Below are 11,078 nucleotides of genomic sequence, written 5' to 3' on the forward strand. Positions count from 1 at the left end.
GGGGTTGTGGCTCAGGAATAGAGCACTTGCCTTGCACATGTGAGGTACTGGGTTAGATCCTAAGGAAGGAAGGAAGGAAGGAAGGAAGGAAGGAAGGAAGGAATTGTGTCCATCTATAACTAAAAAAAAATTAAAAAAATAAAAAGATCAATCAGGGCTTTTCCCCAAAGATGCAATAGGGTTAGGCATGATTAGCTGCATGCCTATAATCCAGCTACTTGGGTGGCTGAGACAGGAGGATCTCAAGTTTGAGGCCAGCCTTGGCACCTTGGTGAGACTCTATCTCAAAACAAAAAATTAAAAGGGCTGGAGATATAGTTCAGTGGCAGAGGGCCACAGGGTTCATTTCTTGGTACCATGAGCAAACCCCTGCCCTACCCCCAAACAAAAACAAAAGCATGATTGTGTTCAAGGAGGAGGGTGCAGTGTATGGAAGAAAGGTACAAACTTCACTCCAATCTTATACGTAAGAGACAGTCAGGAGAAAAGAGCCAGTGACACAGGAAAAATGGTGATAGAGAGGGGAAGAGAGACCTAGAGAAGTGCCTAGTGTTAATTCAGAAAGCCACTGGATTTGACAGTAGGTCACTGGTGATCTTAGAGCGATGTCCACAGCCTGGAAGGGCAGAACTCAAATGGTTGTCCAGCTAAATATGTGATAATGATAGGGAAGCAGCAAGTGTATAATTTTTTGTATGTTTGTTTTAAGGTGGCAAATAGAAGGAGTAGTTAATGAAGAACTGGATTAGGACAAATTAAAGTATAAATTTTGATTATGGACTTGGCGTGTTTTCTGAATGAGGTGAAGAATTTAGGGTTTGAACCTTGGTTTGACCTCTAAACACACTTTTCTGCATGCCCTGAGATAAGTCACTCTGTTTTCTCAACCTCTGGAGAGTAATAACCATAATAAACATTTCATAGGAACGCCATAGAGTTAAGCACGATAATGTTATGTGAAGAATATTTGTCAATGAAACTGTTATACAAATATTAGCTAGTAGTAAGCACATTGTTTATTTAAAACCTATCTTCTTATAAGAATGTAAGTTATTATAGAATACTAGTATGTAGAACTGAAAGGCTTATGAGGGAGAGAGGGAAAAAAGGAGAGAATAAATGAGTATGAATGAGTGAATTAATGAAACATGGCCATAGTTCAGAAGCATTTATTTCTTTTAGTATTCCTTCTTGATTTTGAAAAGTCAAAAGCCCTTAGGTTTTACATGATTTGTTTTTACACAATATCTTATTTATTTATTTATTTTAGTTGTAGATGAACACACAGTATCTTTATTTATTTTTATGTGATGCTGAGGATCGAACCCAGGGCCTCACGCGTGCAAAGCAAGCATTTTACCACTGTAGGTACAACCCCAGCCCAGATTTTACATGATTTTTGTTATCAATATTTTGTGTGGCTCTGGAAAGGGGACCCTTGTTGACTTGCTACTTTTTAGTTCCTTCCGAAATGAGCAGAAACAAAGTGAATAATGGTTATTGTATAGGTTACCAAGATGACTTTAAATTTTTTTTTTGGGTGATTGTAGATGAACAACATGCTTTTATTTTATTTTATTTTTATGTGGTGCTAAGGATCAAATCCAGTACCTCACACGTGCCAGGCAATCTCCCCTGCCCCCAACGTGATTTTTGTTTGAAGCTGTTGCAGATAGTAGCAATAGTAATAACAATGTTTAATAGTGATAATAATAAGTGATTGATGGTAACTGGTGCTATCACTTTGTTATGTCACTAAGTATATAATTGACTTGTAGCTTTTTCTAACTCCATTGTCAGTACTTTCAGTCATGTTATCTGTCTTCTTCTTTCTTCCTCCTTCTCTCCTTCCCTTTCTTCTCTCTCCTTCTTTTCTCTTCCTCTGTCTTGGCATTGAACCTAAGGACACTTTACTACCAGGTGGGGTCTCACTAAGTTGCTGAGGCTGGCATAGAAATGAGAAGTACTAAGCGAATGATTACTTCAACATGAAATGGTTATTGAAGAAGTTGTGTGATTTTGTTTTAAATAAACTAAGAAAAATAATAAGTTTCCTTAACTACAACTCAGATTCCATGCTGGTTTCCGTTGTGGGGATGGCACTGTACACTGGATACGTCTTCATGCCCCAGCACATCATGGCGATTTTACACTACTTTGAGATTGTACAATGACCACGATGTAACCAGGATCTAGAGGTTCCTTGGGGAAGATCCACCCTATGAAGTTGGAATGAGACTTCATCAGATGTCATAAGAAACTCTACCAGATGTCAACATAACCAACCTTATAAATACAGAGACTAAGATCCATGAGTAGAACAGGAAAATCATCCTGACTCATGTGTTGTGTTCTTTATTTTTAATTTTAAAAGAGGCTCTTGTATAGTAGTTTTTGTCTATTTTAACATTGTAGTCATTTGTACTTTGATATCAGTATTTTCTTAACCTTTGTGACTGTTTCAATATTATTCTGTGAAAGCTTTTCTTAATGTAACTTTGAGTACATTTTAATTGCCTTCTATTTTTAAAACCCAAAGTCATTAGTTGGGCTCTACTGTTCTTGCTATTGTATGGCATATACATCTGCCTGGATATATTTTTACTCTTGACCAAAGTTTTGTAAGAAACAATACACGATTTGGGGCCAGGGGCTTGGGAGGGAGGATATTTTATTGAAGAACTACTTACAAAAGACTTCTCTGTAAGCTTGAACTCAGGAGTACAGTTTAGCTATCTAGACTCTTAACAGCTTTTGCTTTAAAACTATTCAAGTGTTTCTTAGCAATGAAAAGTAAAAGATCTTGCTAAAATTAAAATAAGGAACACTTTACCTTTTAGATATTTATTCATTATGTAGACTTATTTCTAGAAAACTTTGGTGATGATTCTTGACAACAGATGGTTAAGTAGCATTATTATGTAATGCTTGTATATACTGTAGAGTTTTTAATAGAAGGTAAATCAGTTTCCTCCAAGGGCCACTATTAACAGTATATGTACTTCCTTGAATTTAGTTTTCATGATTGTAATGGGTGCTGCAAATGCATTTGCACATTGCAATAAGATGTGATGAGATGAATTGTTAAAAACTATAGCAGCAAAAAGAAGTGTAAATTTGGTTAAAATTCTTTCACTCTTTGTATTTTTTTTTAAGATTTTTATTCCTTAAATGTAAAATGACTACCTAATTTTTTGATGTAAGCTCATTAAATTCAAAGAGAAGAAAAATCAGCTAATGTAGTGGCATGTCTTTTTTCCATGGTTTAATATTGATCTAGTAGTTGTATTTCTGAGTGATTGCTGTGGAGGATCAGAGAAGCAAGTGAGTATAAGTTAGATTATATATTTTAAGATAGCATAAGTTTTGCTAATTTTAAAGACTGCAGGTATTGTTGGCCCTAGATTTTAAAGGCTAGAATTTTGAAGTGCTTTCCAATCCAGAGGCCTCAAATAATATGCAACACTTGAGGTTTTTTTTTTTTTTTAAGAGCTCATCTGTATCATCCCAATTAGATTGGGTAATATAATATAAACCAAATATGGATTATATGTTACTATTTAGTTTTGAAGTAGTTAAAATTGGTTAAGGTTTTATGAGCTGTATTCATACTCTTTCAGGTCAAATAATGAATTTGAAGATTTAACTTGGGATTTGTTGAATTAATGTTCAAATTTGCCATTCCTCTATTGTCTTCCCAAAAGAACTACTGATAGGGCTAGGGTTGTAGCTCAGTCGGGGAGCAATTGCCTGGCATGTGTGAGGCACTGGGTTCAATTCTCAGCATCACATATAAATAAATAAATAAAGGTTAATCAACAACTTATTAAAAAAAAAAGAACTACTGATAAGTGGATACCTAATATCCCTTGGTGTGTCGAAGATAGGATAAAGTGAGAATCACTAGTTTAGGTGGGTACTGGATTCTCTACCTGGTCCTCAGAACTTTTTAATTTGTCCTCACTCTGCTGAAATCCATTAAATTTCTGTTGCATAGCTGATGATTGAGTTTTTTTTTTTTTTTTTTTTTTGCCTGTGAGATATGTGGAAGATCAGTTTAGTCTTACATGAAATCCTGAGAAAGTTTAGACAGAAATAGAAGACTGTCCATTGAAAGGTGATCAGGGAAGTATATTCTCAAATGGCTAGTTTGTTGGTTGGTAAATAAAAAAATGGGGAGATAATTTCCACTTTCTTTGTTTAAAATAAAGTATTTATTAGATAATTTTCTTCATGGCCTGCTTGTCTTTCTGAATATCTTGTAAGAAGAGGTACTGAATACCTTAATTCAGGTGTTTTTTCAAGGATAAAGATGAATAAGATGGATACAGATGGTGTCTCCCTCCAGAGCAAAGGGCAGGTTTGCTTAGATCCTTGTAAGATAGAGGATTTCTCTTCTTGGAGGAAAGGATATTTAAAAAGATTTAGGTTCCCTGTACTCAGAATTCTTTTCCTGTAATGCAACCTTCTGCTTATGCAGGTTATATTGCCCCTTGGGAATTGGGGCTTGGGAACCAAAAATAAGAACATTTTAATACTTTGGCTATTGCTCTGATTAATAAAGTCCTTTGTCTTTGACCTTGGAATCTCACATTTTCTGCCAGCATATACAAAACTTGTCAGGCTAACTTGTTAGCTTGTGAGTAGAGTAAAATTTCTGACCCTCCACAATTGTTGGTTTTGGTGGTGAGGATGGGATATCGAAAGATATGGTCATCTGGAAGAGGAAGAATAACAAATGAGATTTGGAGAGGAGACAACTCTTAGGATTCAGTGCTAAATGCTTTTGTCCAAGTATTGGGTGGGTTAGGAGAAAAAGGATCCCCCAATAGTCTGCTTGTTGTAGTGAGAAGGAAGGAAACAAGCTTCCTAAACGGTGCCTTGGTGGCTGCTCATTCTTTGCTGGTAGAAGGGATCTTATCACAGTGGGACAATAGGCTCTACTGTCTTTGACTAAGGGAAGTGTGTCTATGGCTGCTCAGCCAAAGAATTCTGAAAGTTGAAGTAAATAGTGTCTGCAGGGAGGACCATACTATTCAGCAAAGACCTTGGGTGTTCTGAAAACCTTGGAAGCTAATTCAGGTAAGCCATGAATGAGTGGCAATTTGAAACGGAAATTGAACTTGAAACTTAAGTTTCATTAAAGAGAGCTGCTCTTTTTCTCTGTCCTCCCAATCTCTCCCTTGCCTTCTACCCTAACCTGAGCTTCATGAAGGAGAAAGATGGTTACAAATGAGACCCAATGCATACCTGCTCAAATGTGTTGAAGAATTTTTGCAAAGGGGAGAAATTAAAACTTATGGCTCTATTGGATATAGCTATACAAGGCACTAGCTTTCCCTGTGGGATGATGGGGCATCTTCGTTCAATTGATTGGATTTGAGCAACAGTTGCAGTAGCAAAGGGAAATTAGTGTGACCTTGTTGCTTGAGGCCTTAGTGTACTATAGCTTTTACATGAATGCATAATTGTTATTTGTTTTACATGCTTATACTTTGAATGACTGTAAGTGCCAGAGATGATCCTTATAATTCTCTATGTACATAGAGAAATGTTTGTACCTTTGGATCCCAACAACTAGAACAACTCCTTTGAGCTACAAGTTTTTGACTATGACTTTACCATTTTGCTGGTAAAAAAAGAAGCATCCTTTATCTGGAGGCACCCTTTGAAGATTTTGACTCCTTGTCCCTCTTATATGTCTTTGAAATATCCCCCCCCCTTTTTTTTTTTTTTAAAAAAAAAACTCTCTCTTTATTTATTTTAGTTTTTTTTCGGCAGACACAACATCTTTGTTTGTATGTGGTGCTGAGGATCGAACCTGGGCCGCACGCATGCCAGGCGGACGTGCTACCGCTTGAGCCACATCCCCAGCCTGAAATATCCCCCTTTTGAAAAGCATCTATTAGCATGCCTCCGGGCTCTTCTCCAAACTGATGCATGGAGGTTTTGTCACTCTGGCATGATAGTCCCATTTTTTAAGTGAGTCAACTGGACTCAAGACAGGGTGAGCAAGGGCCAAAGAAAGTCATTGTCAAATGGAAATGTCATATTCAAGAATATAGCTGATCTGGTTCTAGCAACTTCTCAGTTTTATATGAAAAAGTGGCCACTGTTCTGCTGGGGATATTTCATTGCTTATTCTGCTGCCTGAGGCAAAATTGCTGGTTCAATAGGGACTTCAATTCATAAAGTTTACCATAAATGCCTGGGACTAGTTTACTGTTAGTTCAGAAGCTCAACCCTGATGTTGTCCACTGAGCTGTAGCCACTGCTCAGCCTTAGAGCTATGTCAGCAGAATCAAATGTGGGCATTGTTCTGTTCACTATGCAGAACTTGAAACTGTTCTCACAGTCCTGGCCTATATACCTTTTTGCAAAAGTTTGTTATATTTTTACGACTACTAGGCTATAGCCAATGGCCTAGGATTTGGTTTCAGACTGGTAGGTTAAAGATGCCCTTCTTTTGGGTCCCAAAATGAGATAAGAATATTACATAATACATTAATTAAACTGTTTGTTACTCATGTAAGTGCCCCCCCATAGTAAGGATCAATTCTCTGGTACTAGCTGCTGATAAGCTGTACTAGCCATCATTACTGCCTAGATCCATCATCCTACTGGACACGGCAACCTGTCCACCGTTGTAGGTATGGCACAAAGGACCTAGTTTGTGATTCAAGGCTACCTGTGCACCAGACCTGTGAAAGTGTTGCCGTGTGTGGGGTGTGTAGGAGGATGGCGGTGGTTGTGTGTGTCACATAGAGAGCCATCACCTCCATTTCCCTATACTGTGCTCACTGATATATCAGTCCTTTGACCTCTCAGTAGCATTCCTTGTGCATCACTGCTGTTGACACTTTTTCAGATGACCCTTTTTTCAGGTTACAATATTGCTGTTCCAGACTGCAGTAGATCCTAGCTATACTATTGTAGTCCTTAAGTGGCCCAATTCCGCCACGCGACCAGCACGCTGGCTTCATACAAGAGGTTCGTAGCATAGAAGTTAACTAGTGAGATCAAAATAAACACACAAACTCAATTTACCTTTTTCTTTGACCAGGTCTGAGACTGCACTCCCTCTGGCTCCTGCCTCGAGCCACCCGGTGGGGCAGCGAGGCTTACTCAGGACTAGCAGGAGAGAGAGAGAGCACGCCAGGGAGTGGCCTTTTATTGGGGAACAAGAAATTCAGGGGAAAATTCCATCCAATGAAGGTCGAGGGGGACAGCATTCCAAGGTCAGGGTCAGTGATTGGTCTCAGGGTCAATGGTCAGTCACACCCCCACACGGAAGGGCTCTTGCACCTAGAGAGGGTGGGGATTAGTTCCGACACAGTTTAGCCAGAACGCCTCACACCCAATCAGGGAGGTGCCCAATCACGTGTGAGAATGGCTTCCCACAGCCCTAGAACTGAAAAATAAAAATTTCCCTTCTTTCTTTCCCTGGGAATTGAACTCAGGACACTCTACCACTGAGCTACATCCCTAGCCCTTTTTATATTTTATTTTGAAGTAGGTTCTTGTTACATTTTCTAGGCTGGGCTGGAACTTGGCAACCCTCCTGCCTCAGCCTCCTGAGTTGTTGGGATTATATGTGTGTGCTACCACTCCTGAAATCAAATAGATTTCTGATTGTGGATCCCTCATCTGATTATGGAATGTGGTTGTGCTTAGCCATTTCATGGTTAATGATCAGGATGATCTATTGCTATTTTAAAATTTGGGATTTCTTCCTGACCATTCCTGGGTATGATGCTTTTCAATTCACTAAGGGCATCCTCAGACCAGTGGATTGGAAATCTAGTCAAAAGAGACCTAGGAATTTCACACTCAAATTCTGGTTCAACCATTTGGAATCTTGTTGGATTTGTATGACCCAATATCATGAGGCTAGTCACTACTTGGTAAGTACACTGCTTTGTGAACTGCTGAGTTGTTCATGCAGGCCAAAGTGGGTAGCATAATGAATCTCTAAGTTTTATAAAAATGGCTTATCCCTTTTACATTGGACTCTGGGATTAAAGGTCTAAGTGTGAACAGAGATGCTTAGGAAAAGGTGATTTATAGTTACTGAAATGAGGCAAACTGGTTTCGTGGGATAGAAAGCAAACCCAGCATCTGGGGTGAGAACACCTGAGACACCAGGAGGTGGGAGGAAGGATCTCTAACAATCTTTTGTCTTTCAGTGTGACACCTGGATTCTTCTTCAGGAAGGAATACGCCTGAGTACTCTCCTAAAATGTTGCAAATACCTTAAATGGTGAAACTGCTGAATCTGCCTTTCTTTCTGAATGGTTCCATCCATGATCTTGATTGTCATTTCTCTTCACTTTAGCAAGACTCTACCAGAAAAAGCAATGGATAACCCAGCTTCCATATCTTCCATTCAAAACACTGGTTAATACTACCAGATGTCTTCCACACCTCCATTCCCATAGCTATTGCTTAGTCATTCTATGGGGTGATCAGTACCACCTACCTGATGGCAAAGACAAATAGAATAGTTTGGACAGGCAACCCTGAGGCAATCCCTTCAAAAACAGGGATTAGATTTCAATTTTTCAAACTGAACTAGGGGTTCTAAGGCTCATCAGCTTGCCTAGAGTCCACGTTGAAGGAACTGTCACCTCTGCTCTCTGAATGAGTATGTCCTACTTGGGAAGGCTGAGCATTGTAAATAATGTTTTCTTTCTAGGGGTACCTTGTGTGTCCTTAGGACTTTATTTCCTGGGTGGAAGCCAAGAGTTAATCTGTCTCTCCTGATAACACCCTTAAGAGCAAACATAAGATCTTCAAATCTTTAAGGAAATAGATCATGTGACCTTCAGATAACCCTAGAATTTTTTTTTTTTTTCCCCAAAGTGAGGCAATTCTTAGTTGCTGGAGGAATCTCCCTAGAATGATAATGGATGCATTATTTATGTACACTTTCAGGGCAGTTATTCTTATAACAGAAGTTATCCAATTAGGAAGAGTAGTAAAATTTAGCTGTAGTTATAAGTTACACTACCTTGGCCTTGGAAGGAATTAAGGTCAGCTTCAGCTTACTAAACAGGGTTGTTATGGATGAAAGAATTGCCTTAGACTTCCTCCTCAGGTGACATCTGTGCAGTATCTGATATATCTTGCTATGCCTGGATTAATGACTCAGGCCAAATGAAAAGGTCAATAGAACTTTAAAGGGAAAGCTACTTGGCCTTCTAAGTAGACCCCAATGGTGTGTGGGATAGTTAAACTGGTTGGGTCCAGGACTTTGCAGTTTGGCCTCATCTTGCTATACAGAGTTCTATTGGTGGTAACCTTAATTAAATGTTGTGTGAGACAAATTGATTTGGTCCTACCCTCTGTTGGTCAGATTAATTAGAGTGGCTGATGGGAGTGGCATATCATGGGAAAAATTTTCCAAAAGTAAAGACTGTAGAAACTATAAAGTAGAGGAAATCACACAATTTTGTGGATCTTGTTGGGAGATTGTCCATGGTGTTGGGAGACAGTTCTCTGTAGCCCTCTCATATTCCACATATCTCTTTTGAGCAATGGGCACTGATTGTCTATGTTCCAGACTGTTTCTTTAAGGATGTTTGCAAGGGAATATCATTGGCAGAAAGAGATAGTGTTTCCTTCCAGGGCAAGGGACAGGTGTGTTTGGAATCTTGGAAGATGTAGTGTCTACTTTTGGAACAAAGTGTAGTCATGCTTACTGTCCCATGATAGTTAGGTTTTCTAAGCTTGGTGTGGGGGGGTCTTTCTTATAATGTAACTCATTGTATGCGTAGATGTCATCTAGGTCCTCTTTGTGCAACCCTGTGGGAGTTAGAGATTGAAGGACTACAACAAGAAAATGTTAGTATTTTATTCCAGTTACTGCTGTTGCTGAAGACAATAACAACTTTTATCTCTGATCCTAGACTCTTATGTCTTTTGCCAGCATCCAGCAACAGTCAGTAGGCTGTGTTACTTTGTAAACAGGATAAAAATCTCAGATTCTTCCCAGTTCTTTATTGCATTTACCTTGAATAAAATAGTACCAAGGTTTAATTAAAGCATTATTATTATTTTTTTGCCTTCTTACTTTGATAGTTTTCAAAATCTTTGAGTGTATAAAAATGCCTTGATCCTGTGTTTTCCTCTAGTTTAGTGGGAAATTCTATAGCTTCTACAATTATTAAAAATTCAGTAGGGGCTTCAAGAGTATATCAGATGTTCTTATACATAAAACATTTTATAGTACAAAATTGAGCATGTTGATCAAGCTATTCATGAGGGTCATGTTTTGCTTCTTCCTCAGGCTAGTTTAGCAGTCCAGATGAGAAAAAATTGTGACTGGGACCAAGTGGTGGTACTGAGGGTAGGATATGATGACTAATTAGATAAAGAGGAGGAAGGGAAGGGGAGAATCCAGGTTTATGGGCTTAAACAAATTGGTAAATGGTAACATTCAGTAATCCAGGTACTGGGGCAAAAGGATCAATGATAGGGGAGATCATGTAACAAGTAGGTTGTAGATTATAAAGGATTTTGAAGGCCACATTAAGGAGTATAGACTTCATCCTAAGAGTAATAGGGACCCTTTGAAGAGTTTTAAGTGAGGGAGTGATACTGGATTTGCATTTTATTTTATTTTTTTATTACTGGGAATTGCATTCAGGTATGCTCTATCACTGAGTTACATCTCCAACCTTTTGAAAAAAAATTATATTTTGAGACAGGGACTTGCTAAATTGTTCAGTCTGGCCTTGAACTTGCAGTCTTTCTGTTTCAGCCTCTGCAGGAGTTGGGATTACAGGTGTATGTCACCATACCTGCCTCAGATTTACATTTTAGAAAGATCTCCCTGGTTGAAATGTGAAAGATGGATTGGAGGGAATAAAGGCCCTCTTAGGAAAACTGTTTAGGAAGCGGTTAGAATAATTTAGGCAATGAATGATAGGTGTATTAGTCAAGATCCTTTAGAGAAGTAGCCAAAAGGAGATATGTATACACACACACACATATATGCATGTACATGTATATACACACATATACATAAAGAGATTTACTATGTGAAATTAACTCATATGACTCTGGAGGAAGGCAAT

The 11,078-nt window shown here is 38.6% G+C and overlaps 1 protein-coding gene and 1 long non-coding RNA gene across 2 annotated transcripts in view; one reads left to right on the forward strand and one right to left on the reverse strand.

The window, feature by feature from the left end:
- Sptssa (serine palmitoyltransferase small subunit A) overlaps positions 1–4,001 on the forward strand; it is a 21,834-nt gene extending 17,833 nt beyond the window's left edge. The window contains exon 2 of the mRNA XM_015491623.2: positions 2,071–4,001. Within this exon, the coding sequence (XP_015347109.1) occupies positions 2,071–2,174 (104 nt within the window). The 3' untranslated portion in view covers positions 2,175–4,001. The remainder of the gene's footprint in view (positions 1–2,070) is intronic.
- LOC125615251 overlaps positions 1–10,794 on the reverse strand; it is a 25,653-nt gene extending 14,859 nt beyond the window's left edge. Inside the window, exon 1 of the long non-coding RNA XR_007345818.1 lies at positions 10,785–10,794. This is a non-coding gene — a long non-coding RNA (uncharacterized LOC125615251). The remainder of the gene's footprint in view (positions 1–10,784) is intronic.
- Between the last annotated feature and the right edge of the window lie 284 nt (positions 10,795–11,078).

This window comes from Marmota marmota, unplaced genomic scaffold (genome assembly GCF_001458135.2).
Source record: "Marmota marmota marmota unplaced genomic scaffold, marMar, whole genome shotgun sequence".
NCBI classification, from domain to species: Eukaryota; Metazoa; Chordata; class Mammalia; order Rodentia; family Sciuridae; genus Marmota; species Marmota marmota.